At 38.5% G+C, this 12,586-nt stretch overlaps 1 protein-coding gene across 19 annotated transcripts in view; it reads left to right on the forward strand.

Annotated features, from left to right (window-relative positions):
- NRXN3 (neurexin 3) overlaps positions 1-12,586 on the forward strand; it is a 982,949-nt gene that overhangs the window by 427,802 nt on the left and 542,561 nt on the right. For all 19 annotated transcript variants that reach the window (XM_069017992.1, XM_069017994.1, XM_069017995.1 and 16 more), the window contains one exon: positions 7,203-7,322. In XM_069017992.1, coding sequence (XP_068874093.1) covers positions 7,203-7,322 — 120 coding nt within the window. The remainder of the gene's footprint in view (positions 1-7,202; positions 7,323-12,586) is intronic.

Here is a 12,586-nt window from a genome sequence, read left to right on the forward strand (position 1 = left end):
CTACACAGGAATAGAAAGAAGAGTTAAATGTCTAGCTTTGTTACTCCTGCATCTTGCTTTGATTGGCAGTGCATTACTGGAAAAACTAATAAAATGTATAGCTTCCTTAAAATAGAGTCTCTTTTCCTCTCTATTACTGTTGTGGTTTACTAAAGTCTATGCATAATTGTTGCTATAACAGTTACATTAAAATGCTTTCTTACAGTAAAACTTCACAAAGTTCTGCATGTCTGTAATTTCTGCATATACTCATTTCTTATCTGGCAAATCACACCTGTTAAATAAATATACCTGAAATCAGTGGTAGTTGCTATTACGGAGGCAAATCTGGGTTGAAGTTTTAGAGTTATTTTATTAATTTCTGGGGTGTAGTCATCTTCAAAGCAAAATATATCAGCGGGTGAAACTCTGGAAAGCAGCACGGAGTACTGTAAGCCCTTTGAACTCACGTAAGACTGTCTAAGCAGCAGCTTCAGTGAATGCGGTTTCCCTCTAGTGGTGCTCCCTGCGGTAGACGCTGCTCCTGTGATTGCCTGGCTGCTTAACTTGCACTAAGAGTTGACTTGAGCTTTGCTCTCTGAAAATCTAGTGTGTGCAAATATTTCCTTAGGCAAATTGTAGATGAGTCACAATATAGCAGCTTCTGAGTTCTTTATACCTACGCTGAAGCTTTCGTTGCCCTGATCTGTTAGGAACAGCAGTTTAAGGCGTTTGGCAAATGTGAAGTGGTTCATATGGCAGCTTTATCTGAAAACAAACATAGTCAGTGTGACTGAAATCACTTTGAAGTTCATTTAATTAAACTCTTGTAAATCTTAATTTTAAAAGCATGAATACTTGAGGGTTTTTTACGTACTTCTGTGTCCTTTTTTGACCTCCTCACTGGTTGTGAATATAAAATAAAATTCCTTTCCTTAAAAGTGAAAAAACTCACCCAATAAAAATGGGAAACCACCTATTACCATTAAAAATTAATATCTTGAATAGATAATAAGAAATGTGTCACTTTATTTTTAAACAGTGGATTTTTTTCATTTAGCTTGACGTTGAAATATTTTGGATGTTTTCTAAGAATAAAATTTGGATGAACTGAAATATCCTTTCATTGAAATTGTAATTTACTATTTAAACCCTTTTGAGGGATCAAGTTTCTATTAACATGAATGTTTTCCTGTTAAAAATGATTCTGCTCTAGATACACAGTAGTTATGTAGTGTCTAAAGGCATTAAAATTCAGCAACAGTGAAATTGGGTAAACAAGGAGCCTAACCCACTGCCCTTGATGGAAAAACCTCAAGATAAATGCAGTTTATGCCATGTGTGACGTGTATTATATATGCAATCAAATCATCTCCTTGTTCTTAATCACAAGTTATATTCATGTCACCTGAAAGACATGCAACTAAATTTCCACACCAAGTTTTGTTTCAGAGCCTTATGAAAAAGCTGCAATCATGTTGAATGCTGCCTGAATCTCTGTTGAACCTTATTACAGCTATTGGCCAGGGTGTCTGCAGTGAAAATAACAGTCATTCAATATGTTGATACATGTATTTATCCAAAATAGTTAAACCTAGATTAACTTTTTTTTGGGGCCATGTTTGTATGGAGATGGGGATAGGTTTGAGAGAATGAGTAGGGTGGTCTTGCTAATTTTCAGTTAGTTGCAGAGCTAATTCCATGCACTCTGTTAGTCGGGGTATTTCAGGGAATTCTTACTTGCACCTGTGAGGCTAATTGACTCTGTGGGTGTTTAAAGGACTGTGTATGCACTTTTTACTGCTGAATGGATGTAAATAATTAAACTTTGGTTCTGGGTAGGCTGATGTAAATCATCTCAACTTTATTGACTTTATGCAATAAAGCCACTGTGTAAAGCTGTAAACATAAAAAGTTTTTAGCATGCCTCACAGAAAACTTGTTTTTTTAAGTGCATGCTATGTTTTGTTTAACTTGTGGGGTAGTACATGGACATTATCCCATTCCTTGAGGAAATGGAAAGACTGGTGCAGGTAAGGTCCCCAGTGAAGGTATTCAGTATCTGTAGGGGAGTGCAACTGCTTATTCCTTGATGGCAACCAACATTTTCTTGAAAAGAGGAATTCTAAAGCCTGTATATGAGCAAAACAAGTGTGTGTATGAGAATATAGGTTGATTTGACTGGGATATCTACATAAATGTCTTCAACGTACAGAGTCAGGGGTTGCCACTTGTTTCTTAGCAATTAACAATGCTCCTGGTGTTGAACAGCAGATCCTGGTCAAGGAAAAGACCTCCCTAAAACACTTTTTCCATACTAGTGCTGCTTGAAAAAACCAACAAAATTTACACTACTGATTTATATTTAACTAAGACTGAAAGTTACTGAAGATTTTCAGAGCAGCTGCCAGCTCTGCTTTTGAGTCGTTCTTGTGTTTTGATATTCTACCTGTAGTACGTGGGAACTTACCACGTATCAGGAAGCCTTAAAGGTGTGTGAAAAATTGGCAGCATCTTTGTCCTTACACCTATTTTTTTTTTTTTTTTGTGGTCTTGTGATTCATCCTCATGTTTCACGAATCTCTGTGCACACATTTTACACAGCAAACCACAGCTCCTCTGGTCATTATATAAAGGTGTAAGTTAAAACATCCAATGCCCCTCCTCCATCACAAATGAAAAAAAGGGGGCGGGGGGGAGCAAAGAAACTTCCCCTTCCCAGACCCTCCTTGCCTTGGGATGCTAATGGCACTCCAGCAGGATGTTGCCCTGTATGAAAGAGACACAAAAATGCATCTTCCACTGAAAAAATATGAGATGGTAGCTAAGCATTTTGATTAAAAAGTAAAAGCAGAGAAAACCTTATCATTACTCAGGGTCTTCTTCTCAAAGCATTAGTATCACTGTAGAATTATCACTGTAATTGTGCTGAGGGAAGCCCCTTGTCCATTCTCATCCATATGGCAACATCCCTCCTGTTCAGCTCTTGTGGCATTCTGCAGACTTCAATGTTCAACTTCTTCTATAATGTTGGGTAAGATATGCAATAATGAAGATAGACTGGTTTCATGCAGGTCATTTTAATCTTATAAATGGATCAGATGATGACAGCCTGCACCAAAATAAAAGCACAGTTTTCGATCCACCTGTGAGAAACTGCAGAGGGGATTAACCCTCTTTCTCCTTTACCTCACAGGAGGAAATTTCTGTGTGCTGTTAGCCACTGAGGGTGGATAACAAGTGTGTTTTCAGAGGTATTGTCAGAACTGCATCCCTCTGACCAGTTGTTCTAAACAAGTGAGTTCTTGGGGGGCACGTGGAAAGCAACTTGGCATTTTTTAGAAGGCTTGATCTGCTTCTTGATTCTTTATACTTTGGCATGTGTATTCTTGGCACTTTTATATAGTTTATTTGAGCCAAGCTATTAATTAACAGCAGTGCACCTTTGACATAGAGATAATATTTGGGACACTGGGCAGATTGGATGGAGTTATTCCATGTTGAAAGCATATACTAATTGTTTTTTTATGAACAATATGCATACAAGTTTGAGTAGATTTTGGAGGATTCATGGGAGAATGAGGGGGATTCACTGTGGTTGAATCAAGTAATATTTGCTCAAGAAGCCTGAACTGCAGCTGAACTCATGCCCAGAATTGGGGGATGGATAAGAGACAGATATTTTTGCTTCTGATTAAGTAGTGTTTGCCACTGCAAAGCGTGAAATGAATATTCACTAGCCTACCTCATTTGAGGTGGAAAGTGAAATGTAGTGATCAATTCTATATGATACACAGTTCCTCAGAGAACATTGGGAAAGGGAGTGGAATGACCAAGACAGTCAAGAGATGCCAGGAGTGATGCTCTGTCAGCTTAACTATTAAGTTATTGCTTCAATTAAAACTTTCTTATTCTGTTTACTGTTATATTGTCCTTTACTCTTTCCATGCATAAAAATAAATTGCAGAAATAATCTAATGCCCAACGACCCAAAGTATTATAAATAGAAAGTGTTTCCAGGTGTGCCATTCATTGCCACAAGAGCTCTTGTCTGCCTTTTATCATAAAAGAATGTTGTACAAAGGGAAGATAAAAATCTCTAGCTTTTTTTCTTTCTCTGCCCATTTAATCTTCTGCTTTGCTTCCTCCTATGTCTGTTATCCTTGTTGAAAGATGATGTAGGTACAGATAGCTTGAAAGTAGGAGAAAATGTAAACCTGCAAAGCATAAGACCACAGAAATGCCTTACCAGGCAGGAGATTTCTTAGGGACAGCATTATGGTGCTGGTACAAGTGGCCCATTTCCTTTCTATTTTCCCCAGCATCAGCAACTGTTGGATTAGGAATCTTCAAGTCCTTGTTTAAAATTTGATCACATATAAATATTTGTATAGTAACAGCACATGTAGTAATCATGCTCAATGAAATAAGTTTTGGTATCCAGATGTGAAGTCCCTGTATACACAGTTCTTGGAACTACTCAGAATTCAATGGGAGCTTACACAAGGAGCAGCAATTCATTTGCACACTCTCAATTGAAAAATGGGGACACAATTTTGCTGCTTTTCAGGTCAACTCACTGCTGCATAAATGTCTTGAAAGCATTTGAATATAAAACAGTTTGAATAATGTAAAATAATGTTTGTTTAATTCTTTCTTTTAAGATCAGATATGTCTGGTTTGAAAAAATTATCTGAACACTAATGTATTGAGTTTTTGTATGTAGTGTAATTTGGGTAACCCTACTAAAAGAAGCCAATGCCCAGTTTTACAAAAGGAGGGGGGTAAGTGAACAAAAGTATCAAAACTTTTTTTTGTTTCTACTGATGAAATATAAAATTGTCTGATCAAGACATGGACTTAAACAACAAAATAATTCATATCTGCGGTGCTTAATTTTCAAATTTTTAGCCCAAGCTATTAACCAGTTACTTCTAAGTAGACAACCTTACTCATTTGGAAAAAGTGGGAATGCTGCAACTTTCTATTCATTTATTTGTGAATTGGTTAAGCTACATTTTCTGAGAATATATCCCTGTAACTTCTGTTGGTGTCAGAGTTTCATTTTGAAAGTGTTACAGTGGGCATCAAGACAAGCCAAACCACAGACTGTTTTAGCTGATCCCTGTTTTGTCAGGCTAGGGTTGAACTAGAAGGTCAGCAACTGAGTTACTCAACCATGCTGAGTACAGGGCTATTGCACAGAAAGCATTGCCTTGTCAGCTGAGCAGACTCCAGCACACCTGACTCTATCTGTTGGCTGAGCCCTACAGAGCTCTAATGGATATGTGGAAAAGATTGGGTTTTTAAAAAGCATTTTCTGCTCCTCCCCCCTTTCCCCTGCTTTCAGATGGCATTATATAAACACACAGGACCAGGTGACCTCCTTCACCCTCCTACCCAGGAAGTGGCTGTGTAGATCTATAGTAACTGATGTTGTATATTTTGATGTAGACAATAATTTCACTGGCCATCCAGAGATATAATTTTGTGAATTCTGCTCTAGTATAAAATGTACTTACTGATGTATGTATTGCATAACTTTCTTGGATTCTTAAGATTTTTGCTTGTCTGGTGGCAAAGAACTTAGAACTTTCTGGCCATGAACTAGCTGCCTTGTTCAGCTGGATTTACATGTGTGGTATGTGACTTTAGCATGTGGTTGAGGGACAGCAGAAGTTACCTGTTTCTCCTGCTAAGGAGATATTCTCTGTAACTTCAATATATGGCTCCCCATCCTTTTAATCCAAGAATGACTCTTATCTTTCAGGTCACCAGAAAAATATTTTTTTCCACTTAGTTTATGGTAAAATTGGCTGGCAGTGTTCTTTATTTGAAAAGTTCTTCTTCTTTTTTTATTAGCATGAACTGCATGATTTTTTAAAAAGAATAACAGAATATTTATTTTGTTTTGGTCTCCTTCTGAAGAATTCCTCTACTACACATTGTATCCTAGTTGAATGAGACACCATCTTCTTTGCCCATGTTCCTCCTTTGGTGAGAAGTAATTATGGTAATGTTGCTCATTAGGCACTGTGCATCCTGTGGGCTATGGACTATCTGACCTTAGTTTTACCAGTGCAGTAGGATAGCTGTAGCAGTGCCTCACTGTCCCTATCCTGTCTCTTTTAACATGTTCAATATGTCTTGTTTTTTCTTCCTTGGGTTCCCCTTTTGCCAGTTTGGGCAGTGGGTCCAGACCCAATGTGCAACAAGCTTGGCTGTCCTTGTTCTACATTTTCTGGTATACCTGGATCAAAAGCCCCCACTTTAGTACTGTACTAAAATGAGGATAGATGCTTTTAATTTAGCACACACCATTATTCAATTTCACTTACTGTTTGACATGAGTGAGGTGTTCTGGTCTTGTAATCTGAACAATTAATTTTTTAAGTAATTGCCTGTCAACTGTGATGGGTGAGCAGCAAAACTGGACAAATATGGGTAGCACTAGTGCTGTTTTCCCAGGAGCATTGTTTGCAAGGGTAACTGTGATATAACCTTTAGGAGAAGACATGGTTCCTCTTCCTCTTTTGACTATAATTCAAGGGGTGAAGTAAGCACCTCAAAGCTAGGCTGCTTTGCCAAAGAACCTTAAAGCAATCAGCCAGGTTGGTAAATGATTTTCTTTTTGAGATTTTAATTTTTTTTAAAATTATTTTTGAAGGTGGGCTTTGAAGTTCTGTGGGGTTTTTTTATTGTATTTTGAGAGGTTGGTGGTTTTTTTGTTTTTGGTTTTCTTTGAGACTGAAACCAATCTGGTGTTTGATACTGGAGTGTTGAAAGACCAGTGCGATTAACTTTGAAAAGAGTCCCAGGTTCCTTGGGGATGCTGTAAATCCAGATTCTTAGGAGAGCAAAATGCTACTGTAATGGCTCCACTTTAGAGATATTTCAGTCATCAACCTGTTTTCCTATTACTGTAATGTGCTGAACAATGTGATGTTTGGAAATTAGTACCACAGCACAAGAGAGATTTCTACCCATTTTAAATGCATGTGATCTTAGGGCTCTGCAGAGGAACGCACCTGACTGAATGAAAGGGTTTGTGATTCCCTGAGCTGGGAAGGTGTAGGTGTGAGGGTTGATTACAGGTTGTTAAATGCCTGTACACTCTACTGGTCTGTATAACACCAGGTTGATTTTCATGACTATTCCCATTGAGCAAGTACTAAAGTGATTGTGGGTCTGGCTTTAACTGCTGCACCTATCACCCTTCCCAGGCAAGGGACCTGAAACCCTTTATGCTGGGCAGAAACTCAATGACAACGAGTGGCACACTGTCCGGGTGGTTCGGCGAGGAAAGAGCCTCAAGCTGATTGTGGATGATGATGTTGCCGAGGGTAAGAGTGATTTTTTTGATCGCTATCTCTGTATCTCTATTTCTAGTCTTTACCATTATGCCCCTTCTCCCTGTTCTTGTGTGCATCTTTCCCCCCACCCCTTTCTGTTACCACCTGTGTATTATTTAGTGTTACTATGTTGAAAATGAATGTTCAGGTCTGAGACACTGTTCTTAGCCAGCCCCAGAAACTTCTGTGACAACTGAAACGACAGGAGACACGGGTTTAGGGGACAGGTAAGCTTGCACGTATCTCAGATTGCAGAGGTGTTCAGTAAAACTTTCTCTTGATCCAGGCTCTTTTTGAAGTAGACTGAGTACATTCCATTCCTGAGTTAACATGATGGTTTCCAATGCTGTGGAATCAAAGCCAAGGCTCTCTAGACTGTTCCTCTGCACAGACTTTTCCTTGATGATAAACCTGCCTGCAGTACATGTGTTACAGAGCATGGATTTATGTCTCTGCTGTTCCTTGATTTTTGTTTTGTTTTGTGTGGTTTTTTTTTTCTTTTCCTTTTGTAGTTTGGGTATTCTTGATTTTTTTTTTCCATTTTCTGCATTTCCAGACAGCTTTTTGAGTTCCTACTTTTTGCAGAGAAATATAGTTCAAGGGAGGAAAGAAAAGATCAATCAGTCAGGAAAGCTGGTGTGTCCCAGGTTGAGATTTGCATTGAAATGATCAAAGTACTTTAGACTGATCCTTTTCTAATTGCAAAATTTTAGAGATTATACTTTTCTGGTCCATTTCTCCATGACTGCAAGAGCCAGAAACCTATCCTTCTTTTCTTTTGAAGGTCTAAAATTCTCATAGTTGTATATCATTTTCGGAACTGGGTTTTTGAGGAAAACATCAGCAGCCTGGAGGCTGATAATAGAATCAAAAAGAGCAAGAGCCCTGGATGCAAAACCGCTGGGGGTATGACTGTGAGTTGACACCCATGCTGGTTTGCCAAAAGCTGAAATCCTCTCTTTTGAGTAGCTTCTATTCAGAATGCAACTAGAGGGAATGGCTCCCATGCACAGTGCCAGAATGCTATATCCTATCTCTGCAAAAAGTTTTTTTCTTCCCTGTGAATTATTTTAAATACTGTGGTAATTTAGATTATTTGGAAAGCCAGGAGTCAGAAATCTGAAATAAGCCCAAAGAAGTAATCTTACAGGAAAATGGTTTGAAATAAGGTTTTTCTCTGAAGTAAATATATGCTGTGCTATATAGACTCTGATTTTGCAAGAGAGATCAAGAAAAATCATTCTCTCTCCTTGTTGGAAGTCAGCCTTGGTGGTGGCTTGGTCAAAATTAGCTTAAAGGAAAAATGAATTTTACTTAACAGGGAACTTTTTGCGTTAGTGTCACATGCCGGCAAACAGTTCATCCCGATTAGTTCTAAATTTGAGAACAATTCTTCTGGATATGCTTTTTTAGGAAGCACCACGAGGTGGCACTCTCTGCATTACCGAATCGATCCCCCCAAGCCATCTGGTTTTGAAGTCTCTTTTTCACGAAACTGAGTTTATAAATAATAATGATTCAATCCTATACTAAAATAGTATACGCATATGTACATGTATATGAATTACATAATTAAAGATGCATTACAGCTAAAAATATTAGTTAAAAGAATGCCATCATGGCAAAGTCAAAAGTCAGAAAAGCCAGAGTTAAGATTTTCTGTGCAATCTGCATCCCACTTCCTTGGGCAGATGATAACAGTCTTCAGTGATGTGGTCACATAGATTTTTCCACAGGATTCTTGCTGTCTAAGGCATAGATCAGAATTCTAAATTGGGCCCCCAGTAGAAATAAACAGCCTATTTGATTTCAGTCTTCTTATTGCTTGTTTGGAACAATGCATGCCAGGTAAATTTTGCTCTAAATTTAGACCTTGATTTTTTTTTTTTAAATTCTTATTTTTTTTGGTGGGTGTTGTGGGCTACTCATCAATATGTTTATACAGGGCTAAGAAGCTTTAATTGGATTTATTACCATTTCTCTGTTATGTGAAGCAAGTGTGCATCTTTTTCCCATTTTGCAGGTTTGGAAACAAGGCACCAGATTAAAGTTGGATGTATTTGGTACCAATTTGGCATATATTTTTAGTCATTTGCATCAGAATGATTCAGCATGTCTGTAAACTACATCCTGTAAATTAGTTCAACCCTGCTACTTAAAGAATTAGATGTAGACAATTAGGGACCACCTATGAAAAATCTGTAATGAAGTGTGTGACTTGGTTTCCTGTAGGACATCTAAGGCAGAGACAGAATACAATTCTTCTGGACAGCATTTTAGTGTTTAATCACAAAGCCTTTGTCCCACATTTCTCCTGACCTCAGAACAGACCTCAGAACATTAGTGGTAAATGAGACACAAATATTGCAGATATATTCCTTCCTATGACATCTTGCTAGCACCCAAATACCACAGTGGAGGCTGGAATTTCTTCTGTCTCTTACCACTTGAACTAGAGAGTTTGTGATTGCTGTAGTAGGTACAGTACTCTGTAGAGCACAGTGGGGGAACCAGAGGTGAACTCTGCAGGTGGGGCTGATAGCTAATGAGATCAGAAAACACTGGATTGCACTCCATGATTTCCCAGGAAATTACATCTCTGTCCTGTTTCTGATCTTGTATTGCCATGTCCTTTTCAGCTTTTCACTGAACTACTCCTAACTTTCTACACTACTGCTTCTAACACTATTTTTTTTTTATTAAGCCAGCCCGAGTTTTCTCATTTTTCACCTTTTCTAAGATTCTGGGCTCACCTCCTCCAAACTCCCTCACTCTATTTTTAATGCCCCCTATATTTGGGCTCCCTGTCCCAGTGTACTCCAGATTTCCCAGTCTTGGCTTTTTTCTCTCGCTCAGGCCACAATTGCCTTGTATTTTTTTAGGTGTAGAAGAGCAAAGGAGGAGTTTTCTTGCCTTTGAGCATTGACATCTCTTAATTTTATTTTTCTAATTTTTTGTCATTTAAAGGTACTTTCTAATTTTAAGAAAATGCACTTCTGGTTTGGAAAAATCCTAAGTTTTCATTTGATAACACTGAAACTTTAAGCCTCTAAGAATCACAGCAGTGGAAGTGAGAAAGTTTTTCTAAACAAATTTCCCCGTGTACTATTTCAATTTCTGGAAACTGCCATTTTTCAAACTAAAATAATATTTCTGGTGAAGAACCATTTTAGGATTTAAAAACATTTGCATTGGTCCTGACACTTGAATTTCTAAATAGTCAGAAATTTGTGATTGCCTTCAGCTTCTTCTAAGTTTGATCAGCTGTGTCTGCTTGGATTGAAGTTTTTTATGGTCTTTGTATAATTGCATTTATATTTAGATCCACTAGTAAAATTTGGAATAAGTGAAAAAGTTGAATTGGTTTGTGTAATATTTTTTCTTCATATTTGAAGCAGCTGAAAACATTTTTTTCTAATAACAACTGTGCTTGTTTGCTGTCTTTGAGTAAAACTTGGTCTCATTTAGACAAAATATAAATTGAAAAATTGCAGTTTGTACATGATCATGAGGAGGTGATTTAGGAATATTTCAGTGTTTCCAGAGGCTCTAAGCAAGAAAATGACCATCAGTTCATTTAATCTGACTCTATACGCTACAAACCAGGATGTATCATCCAAGTGTCTTTATAAATGTGTTCAGCTTTCATTCTATCCCCAACAGAAAAAAAAAAAAGTCACTTAGTAGGAAAAGTCATGAAAGGACTACTGTCTTTTGGTTGATTGGTTGATTTTTTTTTTTTTTTTTTTTTGTCTTTTAATGCCTGGAAGCTCTTAAGGTGAGAAATGCTAGGAGGTTTCAGGAGATAGCACAGAATATGCGAAAGCTCAAAAGTCCCAGTTGATTTAACCTCAGGGAATTGGAGGAGTTTGTCCTGGATTCAGCTGTGGTGACTGGTATGATTCTCAGGTATAATTTCACTGACTGACAAATACCTCTTGCAGTGACAGGTCGAGAGTTGTGTATATATGCTTGCTGACCTGTTGATGCAGTCAAGTAAGATACTGTTGCAAAATTTTGTCTATCTATAGCACACTGGAAATATTTACTCAGGTCTTTATACAGTTGTCAAGTTTCACAAAACTAGTGTGAATTTAAATATCTTTGTTCCTTCTGGTTTTTAAACCTGGTGAATTTAACCAGCATGTTAAAATGTTAGGAGAGGGACCAACATGTAGTGTGGCTGTCTGCTTTGAAAAACCTAAAAACCTTCTAAAAGAGAGGACTTCACCTGTGCAGTGATTATGATCATGGACAAAACACACTTGACTTGGAGAAATTTAATTTAATTTGCTGCCAATTAAAAATAGAGTTGAATGGTGAGAAACAAAGGCAAAAAGTAAAACAGTGTCTGCCACCCTCTTTATTGGGTTTGCTCCTTCCTGCCTCTCCCCCCTGCCCCCACTAGGCAGAGGAGGGGGCTGGAGAGTGGTGGCTGCAGTCAGCCTGTGACAGCTCCTCTCTGACGCTCCTTCCTCCTCACCCTTCTGTCTGCTCCAGGGTGGGTCCTACCCATGCAATGCAGTCCTTCATGAAGTGCTCCAGCATGGCTGGTCACCGTAGGCTTTCAGGAAAACCTGCTCCAGTGTAGGCTTTTCAGGGGCTGCAGTTCTCTCAGGAAATATCTACCTGCTCTAGCACAGGAGTCTTCCATGAGCTGCAGTGTAGTTGTCTGCACCACTATGGTCTTCTCTGTGGGTGCTGGAGAATTTCTGCTCTGGCACCTGGAATGTCCCCTCTCTCTTTTTAGTTCTTGGGTTGGAGTTGTTTTTTTTTCCCCTTTGTTTCTTACTTGTTGGTAGCATTATGTCCTTTCTCACACATTTTCCCTCTCACCACCGTTGTGGCCAAGGGGCTCAGCTGTGCCCTGTGGTGGGTGGGTTGGAGCCATTTGGAATAGGCTGTGTCAGGCATGGGATAGCCCTGGCCTCTCTTCACTAAGGCTGCCTTGCAGCCACCCCACAGCCAACACCACACTGTGTAAACCCAATGCAGAACTGCAGAAAATGTCATGAGAGAAAAAATAATGGCCTTTATGTAGCAGAATTTGAATAGTGGTTGTACACTGAATGATAGGAAAACAATTAAATTCTTAGTATTTAATTTATTCCTGTTGTTTACTAAATGGACCAAGTCTTGTTTAGAAAAGATACTTGGCATGTGTGACCAAGTAGTTAAAACTACCTTAATGAAGAACTATGGAGGGCTAAAACAAGACTGGCTGAACGTCATTCTGACGTTGCCCAACTTGTCTT

This window comes from Aphelocoma coerulescens, chromosome 5, assembly GCF_041296385.1.
Source record: "Aphelocoma coerulescens isolate FSJ_1873_10779 chromosome 5, UR_Acoe_1.0, whole genome shotgun sequence".
NCBI classification, from domain to species: domain Eukaryota; kingdom Metazoa; phylum Chordata; class Aves; order Passeriformes; family Corvidae; genus Aphelocoma; species Aphelocoma coerulescens.